This window comes from Leishmania donovani, chromosome 31 (assembly GCF_000227135.1).
Source record: "Leishmania donovani BPK282A1 complete genome, chromosome 31".
Taxonomy (NCBI): domain Eukaryota; phylum Euglenozoa; class Kinetoplastea; order Trypanosomatida; family Trypanosomatidae; genus Leishmania; species Leishmania donovani.
The window spans coordinates 1,417,508-1,435,004 of record NC_018258.1 but is presented as its reverse complement, the minus strand read 5'-3'; the positions used below and the strand labels follow the sequence as shown (position 1 = coordinate 1,435,004).

General features: G+C 63.1%; 4 protein-coding genes across 4 annotated transcripts; all 4 read left to right on the top strand.

The window, feature by feature from the left end:
- Positions 1 to 455: 455 nt before the first annotated feature.
- Positions 456 to 1,829, top strand: LDBPK_313120 (hypothetical protein, unknown function; the record flags this gene model as incomplete). Its single annotated transcript, XM_003863349.1, has 1 exon — positions 456 to 1,829. One exon carries the CDS (start codon positions 456 to 458, stop codon positions 1,827 to 1,829), a length of 1,374 nt encoding a protein of 457 aa, XP_003863397.1.
- Positions 1,830 to 3,045: 1,216 nt separating this feature from the next.
- Positions 3,046 to 5,802, top strand: LDBPK_313110 (hypothetical protein, unknown function; the record flags this gene model as incomplete). Its single annotated transcript, XM_003863348.1, has 1 exon — positions 3,046 to 5,802. One exon carries the CDS (start codon positions 3,046 to 3,048, stop codon positions 5,800 to 5,802), a length of 2,757 nt encoding a protein of 918 aa, XP_003863396.1.
- Positions 5,803 to 7,085: 1,283 nt separating this feature from the next.
- On the top strand, positions 7,086 to 12,947 carry LDBPK_313100 (hypothetical protein, conserved; the record flags this gene model as incomplete). The annotated part of the gene is made up of 1 exon (XM_003863347.1): positions 7,086 to 12,947. The coding sequence occupies one exon, from the start codon at positions 7,086 to 7,088 to the stop codon at positions 12,945 to 12,947; it is 5,862 nt and encodes a 1,953-aa protein (XP_003863395.1).
- Positions 12,948 to 14,503: 1,556 nt separating this feature from the next.
- On the top strand, positions 14,504 to 17,467 carry LDBPK_313090 (hypothetical protein, conserved; the record flags this gene model as incomplete). Its single annotated transcript, XM_003863346.1, has 1 exon — positions 14,504 to 17,467. The coding sequence occupies one exon, from the start codon at positions 14,504 to 14,506 to the stop codon at positions 17,465 to 17,467; it is 2,964 nt and encodes a 987-aa protein (XP_003863394.1).
- Positions 17,468 to 17,497: the final 30 nt, after the last annotated feature.

Genomic DNA, 17,497 nt, shown 5'->3' with positions numbered 1-17,497 from the left:
TATTTGGTTGGCACGGCAGCGTCATGGACGGTATGTGACACCTAGATCTCCGCTGCGAATATAGAGCAAGTTATTCAACCTCTTCTTCAGGAGTGCGTTGCCGTGCTCCTCTTCCCTTTTCTCTTCGTGTTGCTCGTTGCATCCTGACAGATGCACATCAACGCACATGGGCTCCGCGCGCACACTAGCGATGCGGTGGGTGGGAACGGTGCTCGCCGGCCGCTCTCCTCGAGGTCACCGCGACGCCTGTGCACATCGCACAGGTGATGTTGAGTGGCGTGTGGACGCTGGCTGCACCTTCGCACTGCTCATCGCTCTCCGGCTCTGACTGTCTCTGTCTGTCGGACGTCTTCAACTACCGCTCTCTCGCGTTCTCTCCGCCCTTTCCCGTGCTGCTCGCTGACATACTTCGCCCCCCCCCCCTCCTCGCGTGCACTCCACAGGCTAACAGGGAGATGCCAATGACGTTAAGCGGGAGAGGCTCGCCGTCTCCTGCGCCACTCAGGCGACAGTTTGCCAAGAAGCCGGCGTTTAACGTGACCTCGCCGGTGCTGGCGAGTCTCAGCACCTTTGCTGAGTATGCTGATCGGCGCCATGAACTCTTGGTAGACATTCACGACGGACTCGAGGATGATGTGCGTAAAATGGAGGAGCGGGCTAGACAGGCTGTCGCCCACGCATCGGCAGTGACTGAAGCCTGCAGGGCTCAGGAGACAGAGTGCCTAGAGTACATTGAAAGACTGGAGGACAATATCAGGGACTTGCATCGGGCCAAGCGGGAGTGTGCGGCAGAGCTGAAGGGCCTTCAGACGTCGACGGAAAGGAGCCGCCAGGACCTAGAGAAGGAGCTTCACGATCTGCGCCAGGCCGTCGAGGAGACGCGGCGGCAGAAGCTGCTCGCCCAAGAAGAGCAGCAGCACTACGAAATGCTCCGCGACGCCGCAAAACGCCACTACGAGCTGATCGAGGCGTACCTGGAGGAATTCACAGCGAAGGTCGAGTTTCACTTCCATGAGGCTGTCGCATCTCTCCAGGCAACGGCGCAAGAGCGGAAGCGGTGGGCAGACGAGCAGCGCGCACTCAATGAGAAGCGCGTTCGCGAGGCCGCTCTGGGAGCAGAGCAGAGCGACTTCAGCGCCTTTCTTTGCCGTGCCACCGAGGATGCCGAGAGGACGGGCGCCGCGAAGCCTGCAGAACAACGCGCAGCGGCAGTGGAGCCGCAACTCATGCGCGACTTGGAGCGTGATGTCGCGGCGCTTGCGGCGTCTGTGGCGGCTCGATTACAACTCATCGTGGAACAGGAGAGCGCAGCCGAAGCCGGACTTGAAAGACTGCCACTGCGCATCACTGATGAAAGCTGCGACTTGATTTACTCGTTGTGTCGAACTGCTGCTCAGTCGACGCTGGAGGGAGACCAGGAGAGCTGGAAGAGAGATCAACGGGACAGCTGCGAAGCTGCATCTGTCTCCCATGCAACACGGGCGCTCGGCACTTTGGAGGTAACGGTGAAGCATGCGCTGCTCGACCTGTGTGCAGCGGCCGCTTCGGCCTCGTCAACACCAAGCGCGAAATGTCGTGCGTGCCCTCACGAATCCCCGACAGGAGCAGCGGCGCCTCTCCACATCCGTGCCGCCAATGCATCTGCCAGCTCGAGTGCACCACCGTCAAGCGCCGGAAAGGCACTGCCCCCCACTCCAGTGCAGGCGCCATCGTTGCCGGGGTCGTCTCGTCGGCAGAGCGAAAGCGTGACATTCCCAGAACGCCGGCTCATCGACGATTTCTCGTGCACCACAGACGCGTTCGCGACCATCTTTACTCCTCGCAAGTGATGGCGGCGGCACCAAGCTCACGAGACACTTGCTGGGTGGGCTTTCGCACGTTTGTCTCCTCCTCTCTCCCTCTCACGTGCGTCACAAAGCCGGTGTCGTGTGCCGTTGCGCACTCGGGTGCGATGTGTCCCTGCCCACCACTGGGCAACACAGGTGATGCCGCGGAAGCTTGACGAACGGTATTCTATTCAAGGGGAACAGCGGTATGCGGCTCGCTACGGCCGATGCGCGCTACTTGCGTTCCCGCCTCTATACAGCGGCGTATCAAAAGGCTGCGTTGCTTTCCTGCGCTGCTCATACCACATCTGTCCTCCTTCGCCGGCAGGGCGCGCGTCTTCCAGTCTCTTTCCGCCCTCCCCTGCCTCTTAACCCTCGCTCTTGCGCCACCACAAAGTCAGTCACTGGCTTGCTCACACCGGCATCTTGGCACGCCGCGGTATCTCTATTTTGTCCAGGGAAGTTATGCTCCTCGTGCGCGTGCGACAAGACCCATACGCATTCGCCGCACGTGCACGCTGCCCACTGCTGTGCCGACTGCTGCCCCCCTTCCCTTTCACGGCCGAAGCATAGGAGACTCTCTTGCGAGGTTGAACTCGGTGTGTGCGAGAGGCGGGGAGGCATAGGGGGACACATCGAGGTGCAGCGAGCGCAGTACCACGGCCATGGATGTGGCTGCGGCCTCGGCGTTCATTCGAGCATCTGGTCTTTTGATTTCCCCTTTCGTCATAATCGTGCCCGTGCATCGATCGCAGACCCGCGGTGTGCGTTCCTTCTCTCATTCTCTTCTTTTAGTTCTGCTCTGTGACCCTCAATGTATGCGCGTCGCTCATCTTTTGCGTCCAAAGGACCCGTCACGCACCCCTCCATCCACCGCCCCACCATCGCTGCTATCCACGGTATCATTGCCATACGCGTCCCCGCTCACCACCTTCTTCGGTGGGCCTCCCTTCGTTGTCTTCGTATACCTCGCGGTTGCCATACATCGCCGCTGTCACTGGCGGAGCTCCACAGGCAGACACGCACACACACTAAAGCAGACACCGACGTTCCACTGCCACCGGCTCCGTCTCACGCGCGCTGAGTTTCTCCGCATCTTCTATCTCTCTGCCGAACTACTCGCACCGGCGGCGTGTGCGGGCACTTACGCTTCGCTTGGCAACTGAGGAGCCGCGTGGACTCGGCAGCCTCTGGTCTCTTCTCCTTCGCTGGCAAAGGAATGCTCGCCTATCGAGTGCACAGGATCCAGACAGGGGTGTACATCTACCCCTGGGCCAACGGCGAGGAGGCGACGCTGTCCGTTTCAGGGGATCATCAGGTGACCCTGCACTGCGCCGGAGACTTGATCTCTGACCCCTTCCCGTTTGATGAAGTCGTCTTTGCACCCTTTCACAATACACTGTACTCCTGCTGCGTTGCCGATGGCCTGAGACTGCAGTTCGGCTCTGCGGTGCAGCGGCGTGCACCGAGCTTCCGCGATGTGCCGCGCCGCACCACCATAGTCCATGGAGATCCTGTGTCGCACGTGGGCGAGACGTTTTATAACGTGTTGCTCCTCGCTGCCGAGGAGGTGGAGCGCATCGCTGGCGCCCGTCACTCTCAGAGCGCGTATGAGTGCGTCTTCAACGTGGTTCGCGTGTACCCGTGGGGAGAGGAGGACCTGCTGGAGGCGGCGGGGCGGGCACATCGTCGCGGCTCAGCGTCGTCCTCGGGGACGGCTGCCGAGCAGGGGATATCGCTGTGGAACAAGCGCACATCTGTGCCGCTTCGCACATCGGCGCAGCGCCAGCTCTTCAAGAGCACGCTGAAGCAGCTCTGCTGCGGCCCCCGCAGCGAGGGGCGAGACGACACGGCTGCGTGTGTGCAGCAGGTACGGCTGGCTGTGTACGCGCCGGCGAGGGATTCGACGGCGGGCGATCGTGTTTTGTGCGCTGAGCACCTCTTTTCGCTGGTGCCGTCCGTTTGCGACGTTGGCGCCAGCTTTGGTACGACAATGGAGGCACTCTGCGAGATGCTGGTGTGCCGGCGCCAGGGCAACGTGCTAGACAACCCCCTGCTGCCTGTACTGCTGCCTGGTGTGTCTGTCGACTGCCTGACGATCCTCACGTGCATCTCCGCACGGGGCGAGCACGCGAGCCGCCCGTGCATCGACGCGTGCTGCTTCGGGTGCAGCAGCGAGCGACGGCGGCACCCCACCGCGGCTTCGTCGTTGGCCGTGCCTCCTGCTGGTGCCTCGGGGAACGGGACTGCCAAGGGTACGCCCGCTCGGGGCTTGGCGCCACTGCTGCGTCAGCCAGTCTCCCGCTCCGCCTTCTTCCAGCGCATGACGGGTGACCTGCTGATGTCCGTGGCGCCTAGCATTAGAAACGCATCGTGGCAGACATCACAACCGCAGAAGCCGAGCGCGACTACGCCGCGCACACCGCCCTCCGGCCCCTCACGCGCGTCGAACAGTGACCCTTTCGCACAGTTGGACGAGTCTGTCGATCGCCTCCTTATGCTGCGGCGTCTGAGGGAGTCCCCCGCGGGTAAGCCAAGCCTCCTGGGAGACGGTACAACTTCCACGTCGCCGCCATCGGAGACGAGGCGTACTGCGTCAGCGCTGCCCGCGACATCGGGAGCATCAGCACTCAGCATGGCAGTAGAGCCGCTAGTCGCTACACCACCAGGGAGAGCACAAAACGAGAGCTGTGAAAGTAGTCGGGGTGCAGAGATCCGCAAGCTCGACTCTCTCAAGGAAGCAAGCGCCCTTATCGATGGCGCCAACATGGTCGCGAATGGACGGGCTGCTAGTGCGTGTCGACTAGATGAGTCGGCGTCTGCCAGGGCCCTTGAGATAGAGGCGAAGGTGCGAAAACGGTGCCCGGACTACTACGCCAAAGAGGCTACACTCTCTCTGCACCACGAGGAGCTGCAGACGCCATGCGCGGAGCTTGTGCAGAGGGAGCGGAAACGGCACGTACTGGTGGACGAAGGACAGTATCACACCGCTGAGCTGTGGCGCACGGCGCGGGTCTTCCAGAGCCTGGAACCTTCTGTGGAAAGCTTGCGCCAGCGGGAGCAGGAACTATCAGCGTATCTCAAAATGCTCGACTCGTACGTCGCCTATGTGAATGCGACGTGCCGGCTGTACACGGACCAGGTGGATGCGAAGATGCTGCTGATGGACGGCGTGAAGCGCTACTTAACGCGGCGTATCAGCATCGCTGCGTGGGTGGAGCGGGCGGGCATCCTGCGCCAGCGGTGTGAGCACTACGACCGCCGAGTCGATGCACTACAGCGTCAGGAGGCCGCTCTCAGTCATCAGATGCACTCGATGGAGCTGGAAGCTACTGCTCTGCGAACAGAGGTGCAGCGGTTGGAGGAACTGCGCGACACGACAGAGCGCGATATAGCCGAGGACAAGCGAGCTGCAGCTGCGCGCCAAGTGAAAGCCCTCGAGGAGTACGAGGAGAGCCTTGTGAGTGTGCGGCGAGTGCAAGGTGAACGCGATGCTGTCGCGCGCGAGGTGGCAGATCTAGCGGCGCGGCGCGCGGAGGTGCATGCGCTGGAGGCGGAGCTTGCAGGGCTTCAAGCTACGCTAGACGCAGCCCGTGAGGCTGGTGCTGCGGAGGCTACTGCGTCTTCCGGCGCGCATGGTGCTGAGAATGCTGCCAGTAAGCAGCTCTCTGGTGACGAAGGTGCACTGAGTGACAGCAGCCTGGCCGCCGCGAAAGGGGTTATTGAGGACGAGCTGCACAAGGTTATTGAAGAACTTGCCGTGGCAACGGAAGAGCTGGTGGAGGTAGAGGATGTCATAATTGAGGAGGTGGACAGAGCTGTGATGGTGCTGCGCCGCTGCGATGGTGAGATGACGCTGCGGTTTGATCGTCTCATGGATCGGTGTGCCAGTTTCATTGACGTGGAGAGCCGACTGGCTAGGCGCTCGGCCTCCATGTTCTCAGAAAGCTCGTCGCAGCGCCACACCAGAATGTGACACAGTGAGAGGAAGTGACGACGACTCAATTTCTTCTTCTGCCTTCTCCTGCGCCTGTGAGCCAGTCGCCGTGCAGCGTCGTCGAACCCCAGATCAGCTGTGCGTCTCCTCAGCTGTCTGTAAGTGCTCGTGCCGCGCGTGCCATGCCCCGTTCGCCGTCGACCCTCTCGTGCGTGGCCCTCGGCGTGGATCGCTTCCTGGCTGGTGTCTCTGTCAAACGCCTTTTCCATTTTTCTGTCTTGGCCGCTCCCCCGAGAGAGTGATGCTGCCCGCCGCTGCTGCCGATGGTGAGAGGCGCGCCTCTTTATAGTATTTGAGAGTATACAATGGTCATCTGCGGGGTTGGGGGGCTTCGTCTGGCCGCGTCTCTTCTCCGAGGGCCATCGGCGGCAGCGACGGGCAGCAGACGATGACATACACGCACAGCCCTTTGCACAGCTGCGGCGCACACGTCTACCCGCAAGAAGGCGTTCCCTCAACAAGATCTATATAAATGCATATGCGTATGTATGCGTGGCCTCTCTCTCTCTCCTCGTATTCGCCACGGCATTCGCCCGCGTGTGTTGTCGCTTCGGGCGGTTTGGTGCCTCGTCCCTCCGCTGGTGCTTACACGCGCTCTTACACCGTCACGCAAGCGCTTTTGCTGCCCCGGAAGGCGCGTGCTCGTTTGCGGGGGGCGATTTGCATGCACTTTTTTTAGCTCGTGTGCATGCGTGCCTTGGCCGTGTGACGCCGTTGGGTGCGTCGCCCCACCCCCACCCACCCAGGCTCCTAGGTATCCCTTTTCTCTTGATACCACCGGCACCTGTGGGTTCTGACACTTGCATCTTGGAGCTCTACTGCGCGCTTCCTAACGGTGTGCCGGTGTTACACACGGGTGCATCCGCAGTCGAATGCGCGGTCCGGCGCTAAAGAGAGCAAAGGCTAAGAAAAGGGATGACGTAGCGGCACGAGGAAAGGGACACACACGGAAGTGCGTTGTGCGGTGTTTTTTCTGGATGCCTCGCGCCTTCTCCGTTTTCTCCGCTGGGGTGGCGGCTTGCGTCATGCTGCAAGCGCAGCCCCCACACTTCAGGCGCGCAGATTGCGTGTGCTGCCGCTTCGAGCAGCAGCGACAGCCTTCTCGCTCCGCGGCGTCCCCGTCAGTTGGTTTCACGCCACGACTTTATGGTGGGGCGACTGCCGTGGCGCATCGTCTCCCTTTCGCCCTTATCTCTGCAAGACCCGCCTTTTGCCTATTTCCATCGTGCCTTTCCGTCCGTGCCCCGTCCCAACACACGCTGATGCGCGCAGCCCGCACTCGACACAGACCTTCTCAGCGGCACTCAGGGTACCCCATCAGCCTCGGGTGGGGCGGTCCAATAAAGGGCAGGCACGGACTCTCCACACACGCCACTAAGCACCACATGGAGGAGCTGGCCAAGTCACTGCAGCAGGCGCAGGCCGCGTTTCTGGGTGCGCAGGATGAGCTCGCGCTTCTCCGTGCATATGTGGAGGAGGAAGCAGAAGGGCGGGGTGCCGACAACGTTGCCAAGGCTGCGGCGGTTGGCCTCGAGACAGGCGTCGCCCTGGATAACCCGTACTACGTGGATCTGCATACCTCCGTGCATCGGAGGCAGGAGGCGGCCTCGCTGCTGCTCCAGCGCTGCGCACACATCTTTTACGAACAGTTCGGCGCTCTTGAGGAGAAGGCGGCGCGCCTGGAGAATGTCCGGGTAAAAGAGAAGGAGCTACAGTCGGCCAAAAAGAGCATGCAGCGGTACTTCGATGCGCACTCGAAGGAGCTGGCAGAGGAACGCGACCGCCACGATGGAGCGCTCCGACTCGAGTGGGAGCGCCGGCATCACCTCGAAGACGGCATTCTGCGTCTCAAGCTAGAACGGCGCCAGCAGCGCCTCGCGCACAGCGTGTTGCTCATGTGGATGAAGAAAGCAATGGTGCGCAACCTCGCTCGCGAGTACACGCGGCGGCGGGAAGCTGCTCGAGAGACGTACCAATCCGCCACCTGCGACGCACTCGTCCAGCGGCAGCGAGTGACGGCAGCGCGACGGGCGCTTTTCACGTGGCGGTCTCGAGTGCAGCAGCGCCGCTGCCAGCGTCTCAAGACCGCAGCGGCAGAGGCGGAGCAGCGAGCGCAGTTTTTCCGTGGCGAGCTCGCCGCCACCCAGCAGAATCTGCATGCGCGTCTCAACAGGGACGTCGGCGAGCGCGACCGCATCGCCACCGCGGTAGCAACTCAAGAGAAGGAATGCGCCCAGTACGAGGACGAAGTGCATCGCCTTCGCACAGCTCTGCGGGACATGACCGTGGAGTTTAGCGAGCGCACACGTACGTACGTCCGTCAGCAGGAGGCCGCTGAGCAGCTCTTCGCACGCAAGGAGGCGACGCTTCGCGACACCGTGTGCAGCCTGCAGGCAGCGCTGACCACCGAGCAGCAGGCGCATGCTGCGCTCGCGGAGTCATCTGAGCACTTTCTCGACCACGTGAACGCTTGCTGGAAGGCGCAGCTGCAGGAGGTGGCCGAGGCGGTGCGGCGCAAGGAGGAGTACGCACACCACACCATCCTAGGACTCATCGGCCGTCTGCAGCACCGCCATGGCAGCCTACGGCAGGAGGCGGCTAAGCTGGCACGCGACGTCGATACACTTGCCCCGCTGAGTGAGCGCTGCGTGCGGTTGGAGAATGCACTCGCCGAGTCCGAGCAGCTGCTCAAGCGAAGCAAGGCATCCAGCCAGTCATGGGAACGACGCTGTAAAGCTGCACATGTGGTGGAGGCACTCCTAACGGATCGCGTCGCCTCCGCGGAGAGTGCGGCGCTGCGGGCCCGGTCCTTCATCCGGTGGCTGGGTCATAGCCACACCACTTCTAGCGAGAAGTCGCAGCGTAGCATCTGCAGCCTCTCGGACAAAATGGAGACCCAACGTCGTCAACTGCTCGTCCAGCACCAAGAGCAGTCCTCGCGTCACCACGCAGAGGTGGCGCACCTTCGCGACGAGCTGGAGCAGCTGCGTCGCGCAAACGTGCGACTGCAGTCGCAGCTGGAGGCCGCCGCACGCACGCAACGCGAGCGAGATGGCGCCTACTACGACAGTGAGGTGCGGAACGGCGAGCTGTCAGCGGCTATGCTGCGGGAGAAGATGGAGCGGCGCGGCGTGGAGGACAAATGGTGGAGCAGTCGTGCCTCTGGCCTGCTGTTGCAGGAAGCGCAGCAGCGGCTGTACATTGAGGCGCACGAGGGGCAGTGGTGGACAACGCTGCTCACGCGTGAGAGCAAAGTACTGAAGGTGTGGACGGCTTCTCTGCACGGCGACGCGGCACAGCTCACAGCCGTGTGCGAGGGCTGGCAGCAGCATTGCCACCAGATCGAAGCAGCACATGCTGCGGTGCGAAAAATCGCGACTGCGCGGACGGCGTGTGCCCTGGAGCGAGGGGTATTGTACGCGCAGACACTGGCTGTGTGGACCACGTGGCGGGATTGGGCACGGCAGAGGCGCGGCGTGGCCGCGTTAGAGGCGCGATTGTCGGCGTCCAGAAGGGAGATGATGGAGCGGCACGGCAAGGAGTTGGCACGCGCGCACACCAGCCACGACACGGCGTTGCAGCGCCTACAGCGCGAGCACATGCTGGAGAAGACACAGCTGCAGTCCATCCACCAGGAACGATGTGCAGCCCTGCGGCGTGCGCAGGCGAAGGAGGTGGAACAACTCGCCGAGCGACATGCACAGCAGCTCAAGATCGCGCAGACAGCCTACGCCGCGGATGTCGCACAGCGGGACGAACAGGCAGGTACGATGCAAGCGCAGCTGGACCACGTGGGCTGCCTTGTGGTAGAGTACTGCGCTCAGGCAACCTACAGCCGATGGCGTGCATGGGCCGCAGAGCGGCAGGCGCAGCGCACGGCCCGGCAGCGCCGAGGAATGATCATACGAATATGGGAATGGCAAACTGTCAGGACAACGCTGATCGACGCCTGCGCAGCTGCCAAGGCTTCTCTATGGGCATCCTTCACTATCGAGATTGCGCAGGAGCGTGCGGTGGAAGTGCGGCGGCAGGTGCGGCATGCGGCTCAGGAGAAGGAGCTGTGCCACTCCCAGCAGCACAAGCTGCAGGCAGCGAAGGAGGTGGCGGAGGAGGAGGCGGCCTACTTGCGAGGAGAGCTGCAACACGTGCGCACGCTGTATGACGCGGAGGTACACTACACGGAGCTGCTGCTGCGTACCGCCACCGAGGAGCGGCGTGCCCGCCGCAGCACTCTCGTCTTTACTGCTCGAATGGCCGAGTGGCGAGAGTTGGCGCACGGCAGCCTTGCGGAGCATCAGGCAGCTGCGATGGAGGCTTTCGCGGATGCGGCTGGGAAGGCTGTGACAGAGGTTTCGGTAGCGCGCAGAGATGAGCTTGCTGCCTACGCGGCACAGGCGGAGGAGGAGGTGGTGGTGCGCAACGCACGCGTCAGCGGTGCAATCGCGCCGTCGCCAGAAGAAACCGGCGCGGAAAAGACGCGCACCTCCGATGGCGACAGCGCACTTGACGTGAGCGGGCGGGCACCTGGCGAGCGTGAGGTGGACGCAAACAACGCGGAAGTGACTACTGGCGATGGTGGTGGTCAGCGCCGCTCCACCGGCGCAATGGCCATGACGCCGCCACTTGTGCAGCTCGTCCCTGAAGACCTGGTGCCGCGCCTTCGGTCGATCGAGAGTTACGTGACGGCCACAGGTGACTCATGTGAAGCGGAGTGCGAAGCCGACACCACCCCTTCAGCGCAGTGCGGTCCCCTCCTTGCTGAGCCTTTCCTTGAAGCGCTGGCGCTGTCGTCTCCTCATCTGACCGCTGCGTTCAGCCACCAGGTGGGACAGGCCGATGTGCCCTCGACGGTGCGCCACCTCCTTGAACTTGTGCGCCTGGCAGCGCTGCGTGGGGCTGCTGCGCACAGACGCGATCACGCGGCCGAACTCGCTGTCATCCAGGAGAAGCGGGCTCACTCTGAGGAGGCGCTGGCGAGCCTGCGAGAGAGCATGAGGGGCCTACTGGCGGAGCAGCGTTCTCTTGCAGGGGAGATGCACGCGGACGCTCAGCAACAACGACAACAGTATCCCACTTCCCGAGAGGCCGGCTCGGCGCAGGCGTCCCTAGCGTCGACGGAGTCGTGGCAGGAGCGGCTGAGCGCGCTTGCGGACCGGTATACCCGAGCGCTAGACGCCTTCTACGTCGACACCACGGGCCGCGAGGAGACATTTTATAGCGTGAGCGGCGTGCTGGTGGAGGCCGATGAGTTCTCGGAGAGATTGCTGCAGCGCTTCTCGGAGAATGCGAGTACGATGGCGCAGCTGCGGGCGCAAGTTCTCGCTCACGTACCAGGAATCGCATCCGCTCATCAGAGGGGTGCCGGCCCCGATGCCACCTTACCTGCAGACGTGGCGGCTGCGGTGAGGACGGTGCCACCCTCATCGCCGGAGCCGAAAGCGCCGTCGCTACCCGTGACCCCGCCCTCGTCACCTGGGCTTCCCGACAACCCCATTCAGGCTGCTTGTTCGCAGCGCAGCTCCCTCGGCGCCACCACCAGTGCTGTGGGCTCCACCACCTCGCCCGCCGGCTCTACACCAGAGAGGCACGGGCTGCGCGATCGCGTGCGATTCCTCGAGAGGCTTCTTGTCGAAACGAAAGTGCAGCTGGCGGAGGCAAAGTCGCTGGTTGGAGTGGCCCATCGCGCCGCCTCCCTCTCCAAGGCATCCGCTGAGGCGCAGGTGTGGGCCGCTCAGGATGCCGAGGACTTTAGCCAGCTGGCGCTGTCTAAGGAGCAGCTCCTCGTTCTCTACGCCGCCTCGGAGTCGACCACGCGCACGCTCATGACGGCGATGCGCGAGTACGACACGCAGCTGCGCGGCACGCAGGCGGAGATGTCGCAGCAGCTGCGAACAGCGTGCGCCGCGGTTGAGGAAGCGCTGCAGGCGCGCCACCGCGTCGATGTGGAGCGCTACGAGGCGAAGGTGCGCGCCTTGTCCGACTCCCTCGCCGCGGCTGCGAGGGAGCAGTCCAGAGCGGAGGCCCGCTACGGAGAGCTGGAACAGCAGCTGAAGTCAGAGGCGGCGAGCTGGGCCGAAAAGTACTCGCGTGACACACAGCTCATACGGCAGAGCTGCCTGTCCGAAATCGACGAGCTGGCGGGCCACCAGCGGCTGCTGGAGGACGAGCTCCAGCAATGCCGGCGCGCCACCCAGTCATCTATCCAGCGGGCTGTGGAACGCCAAACGGAACTGCTGAGGCTCGAGCACACGGAGAAGCTGCGCCGCTCCGAGAGGAACGTGGCACGACTGGCCACTGAAAAGGCATTGCTGGAGGGCCGCCTGCGGTCCGTCGAGGAGGACTGCGAGCGGCAAGTGCAGCAGGAGCGGGCAGCGGTGGCGCGCCTTCAACATGGGCTGGCAGGCGATGCGGGTGCTGCTGCAGAGATGGCCTGTGTGGCGACGTTGGCGAGTTTCGAGATGCATCTCTTCGGCGCCACAGAACTGTATGCGCGGTGCGCGACGGAGAAGGCGGCGTGGCTAACCGCGTGTGTTGCTGGCCTGATGGAGCAGGAGCGGGAGCAGTGGGAGACGGAGGTGATGCAGCTGCGCGAGCGTGTGGCGTTTCTGCTAGAAGCCTCAGGTGCTGACCCCGCAGCGCCTGCGCGTGACGGCTCCTTTCATCAAGGGTCGAGGAACGTGCAGGAAAGCGGCAGGACCACCAGTCCCCAGGATAAGGCGGAGAACTCGTCGCAGGCCCTCACGGTCTCACCATCTCCCCGCCGCAGCAACCAAGGTGTCTCGTCGGGAGAGGGTGGTGCAAGCATCGCTGCGTGGGGCATCACCGCACAGAGCAGCCCTCGACGCGCAGTCTCCAGCCCCTCAGCAGCGAAGACGTCTCGCGGAACCCAAGGTACCATGTCGCTAGCTTCACATGACACGACCCCCACACGATGCCGAAGTCTGTCTGTCGACTCGCTGGAGCTGTCACAGTCCTTCCTCCGCTACTCAAAAATGTTGAGCGACCAGCGGTCACGGAACGCAACGCGGCTGGAGCGGGCAAACGCGCTGGCCGCCGAGGTTGACGATCTCCTCTTGCGCGGCGCCCAGCTCGGCCATTCAGCGGCCTCGCAGAGCGCTCGCTAGATCGGCAGAGAAGTGAGGGGAGTGCAGTAAGCGAGGGAAGACGGCGTGATGCACAGCGTGTAAATGCCATCATAACGGGGTGTCGTTTCGTGTGCCGCAAGGAAGGCGTTTCGGGGTGGTGTTTTTCTTTCGCCTTCGTCAGCTCAGCTGCTCAGCCGACTTGTTTCCTTCCAATGCGAATCCTGCAGACGGTGCCCCTGCTCCATATGTTCCGACACCTCTTCTACCGCCACTACTGCCACCTTCTCTACCCTCATGTTGTTTGCTGCAGCACGCGCTTCGGCTCTTCCGTTCGCTCCTTCTCGCTCTCGTCCGCCTGCATCCTCCTCTCTGTCTTTTGGTGCTCGTACTGGTGCGTGTGCGTGCATCTCTTCTCTCTGCGCTCCACTACCGCGCTAGAGTACATTTTCTTTCTCCCTCTGCACATGTGCACAACTGAGACTTGAAGATTAGACTTGACGGACTCGACTTGCAAACATGACAGAGCCACGGCGCGCTTTTCAGTAGAGGTGGGACCCATTCGCAGGGCTCAGCACGCACGCACGCCAGGCTCTTTTACGAGCACCCGCTGACACCTCTGCTTTGCTCGTGGATCGACTCGTCGCCCACCGCTTTCTCCTCCCTTCCCCCATCGTGTGCCATCGCTGCCCTGCCCTCGCCTCTCTCCCACCATCGCGCCATCCTTCCTCTGCACCCTTTTGTTTCGCTGCCTCCAACAGCTGCCCCGCTCGGCCTCCCCCCCCCCCACTCCTCGAACTCGTACTTCCGCACCCCACCCCATATCCGCAGGAAGGCCGGGTGCGTGCGCGTGCGTGTGTGCCACTGAGTAGAGGAGACATCGCTTTGAGGGGCCTCTTGAACTGTCTTCTCGCCGTCCCTCGGTGGAGAGCACAACCGCGCAGGCCGAGGAGGGCAACACACTCTCGCCGACCTCTCTCGGTGCGCACACGGTGCTGCTGCGAAGAACTTTTACTTTCCTCTTCTTTTCGTTTTGCCTTTGCATGTAACGGTGCATAATCAATACGGTGAACGTGGCTTCTCTGCTTGCTGCCCTTCCCCTTCCCCCCTTCTCTCCTGTCGGGTGCCACTCGGTGAGTGGTCTCCTCGTGTGAGAGCCGTTGGTGCGATCTCGCGGGCCGGTCTAGACGCTTTTGATTTGGCGAGCCCGCCCCTTCTTCCCTTGTTCTCCATCCGTGACGCGCACCAGCCGCCGCCGCAGCGTCGGACGCTCTGTCTCGCCCTGGCTGCATCACCAATCCGTTCCCTCCCTCGGTCTCACGACTGCAAGAGGCGAGCAGTCAGCCGCCTGCAGCGCGGACAACCGACGCACACATCCGAAAATAGAAGTGCCATATACAATATAAAGCAGCCGTGCGAGAGAGAGGCGAGGTGGCACCTTCCCTCCTTCGCACACTCACCCGCTATCCTCCCTTCCCATAGAAGACACCGCAGGTACAGTCGCACCGACACGGTTACCCGGGCATCGAAGCGCTTCCCCGCCACACACACATATCCGGCCTCCCTCGCTCACCGCCTCGGAGGGAGCGCCACCAGCCATGGAAAGCGCAGACCCGATCACGAAGGCAAAGCTGTTCGCCTCGCATGAGACGGGCCAGTGGACAGAAATCGGGTTTGGCGTCGTCTCCATCGTGAAGGAGCAGCTGCCGATAAGCTCCGCGGATGGCTCCATCGGCGGTGGCGGCGCAGCAGGGGTTTCCGCTGGGGGAGGCGGCAAGCGAGGGAAGGCGACAGACGAGGAAACGGGCACGAGGCTCGCGGCGCGGCTGCAGATCTTTTCCACTGACAACCCCAACGACCTCCTCCTCTCCAGCTACGTCAGTCTGGACGACGTCTACACGATTCAGGGCGAGACCATTCTGCTGTGGTATGACGAGGCGGTCAGCAACGAAATCGCGTGCAGCTTCGATGACAAGGACGGCTGTGAGTTCATTTACCGCCAGATCAAGTCGTATCAGCAGTCGGAGCGGCTGCGCCGCGTACAGGATGAACGGGTGCCAGCGCTTGCGGACAAGTTCCTCGTGCACCCACACAACCTCGCCGGCATCCTGGACGCGGCGCAGGCACAGAACAAGCGCTTTGGCCTCTACGTCCGCGAGGACCCGCAATACTTCACGAAGTTGGCGCAGCTCTTTCACGCCAGCAGGGAGAAGCAGGACACCGCATCGATGGAGCTCATCGCACGCATCGTCCTCACGCTCTTTCAGTCCCCCTACAACACGGAGGGGAAGATCGTCGCTCAGCTTGTCGAGAATGAGCGCATCGATGACTGCATCGACATTGTGCAGTACGGCCTTGGCCGGCGTGACAAGGAGAGCGGCTTTGTGAGCTTCGAGGAGCGGCGGGCCACCTTTCACGACCCGTGCCACCTGCCAGAGTCGATGCTGCCGCGCATCCACGTCTTGTACTCGTGTGGGTTCCTGAGAGACTTGATACCGCTGAACCTCGAGCCGGCCGATGCGGCCTCCTACTCACTCCTCAGCACCTTCACGCTGCGCTTCACCATGAACTTGCTGACCGATGTCGTCGCGTCGCCCACGATCCTGCCCAACGCCTTCCGCACAACCGTGGAGGCGGTACGGATCGACTCGCCTTCTGCGGACCCCGCCTCTATTGAACCCAGCAAGGTGGCGCACCTGTTTGAGTTGGCGGCCTTCGTCGGCGACGTGGCCAAGACGGTGAAGAACGCGATGATCGGCATTGACATGCGCGCCGAGATCTTCTCCTCGCTTGTGCGAGTCGGGGCCCTGCCGTTTCTGACGGCGGTGCTGGAGTGCGCACTGCGTTACTATGACAGCACGCTGGCGCACCCTCCGGCGCAGCAGTGGGCGGTGGAGCCGCCGCGCGCGGTGCAGCTCGTGTGCGACACCCTCTACAGCTGCGCCTCGCACTTTCCGGAGTGTGTAGAGGATCTAGTGGCCGAGGCGCACGCGGTCCCGGATCGGTGCCTGTTGCGGCTGCTGCTGCGCGCTATCACGGTAGTCCGCTCGGGTGCCGAGGCGCAGTCCGTCGTTGATGCTGTGCAGTGCTGCGGTGTGGGGGTCCCCCTGACGCTCGCCATGTTCGGCGACAACGCGCAGCTGGAGGCGCGCCGGCACGAGGTGCTGCGCTTCTGGATCGAGGGCAACAATGTGGACCGCCCGCCGCTTTTTTACCTCGCCGAGCACCTCGTACAGATGCTGGACCAGGCAGCGCGAGTGACGGCGCCGGCGCCCCCGAGCGGGGGCGGCGTTAACGGTGCTTGCTTCCCGTTCACGGGCGGTGCGCTTCAGCTTTCGTTGGTGCAAGAGCGGCAAATTGTGTACGGCCTCCGTATTGTCGCGGTCGTCATCTCCAAGGTGGATGCATCGCGGTGCGATAGCTTGCTCGAGGTGCTCACGTTGTCGAAGCTGATGCCGGCGCTGGCCACGACGCTCGTTTCACCACAGCGGCGGATGGCAAACTTGCAGTCTTCTGTCACGTCTTTCCTGGCCACCGTGCTAGACCGTCGCGATGCACGCCTCGTGACTCTCGTCACCGGTGACCCTGCGCCGAGTCTGCTGCATACAGCGTTGTTGCTGTACCTGCAGTGTAGTCACCGCGACAATGTGCTGAGCTCATCACTGGCGCACCTGGTCGCCGCTGTCTGCGAGGGTGTCCACCGCGAGAAGCTTCAAGGCACTTTCTCCATGAGCAGCGGCGGCTCGTTGGGCCCAAGCCCGTTTGTCACCATCCTCCACGGCGACGACTCGATCAGCAAGGCGGAGAAGACGTCCACGGCAGCAGCGCCGCCGGCGCGGCCTTTTGAGGCGGTCGCCACCGTCCTACTCTCGCAGTTCGGAGAGCGTCTATCCAAGAAGGTGCCAGTGCTGTACGAGCGCCTGCAGAGGGCACTGGAGGAAACCCCAGAGCAGGCCCAGCTGGCCGAAGCCGAGACCTCCAGCCTCGCCAGCTCGGTGGAACGCTCCGCCATATCGGGCTTCGCCGACTTCGACGCCGCCGCGATCGACTTTGGCCTGGAGTCGCCGCTCGGCACGCCGATTATGGACGGCGGCTCTGAGGCACGTCTGCACGGCCTGATCCACTCCACCGCGGCCACCAGCGACGAGGACGGAGAAAACGGAGGCGACCCGCTCGCATCCCTCAGCAGCATCGACGACGACTCAGACAACGAGGAGGTGGGAACACCCGTGCCACCATCGGCGCAGCCGTCCAAGTCATCGCTGAGCGCACCCGACTCCCCGCCCGGGGCGGCTGCCACTTCGAGTGCGGCCGACCAGCACAGCGGCGACACCGCTGGTATCTCATCCCTTGCTGCTTCAACTTCTCTCGCATCGTCGGCGGTGGCCGCCTTGGAGTGCCTTGACCCGCCCAGTGGCCGGGGCTCGCTGCTCGAGGACGAGGAGAACCGCCTGCCGAGGCGGGTGAGCATCAAGCGCACCCGCGCCGACTCCGACAAGCTGAACGACGATGAAGAGGAGGCGGAGGCGAAGCGAGTGCGTGCAGAGGAGTCCGCAGCTTGAGATGCTCACTGGACCTGTCGGCATGCGTGT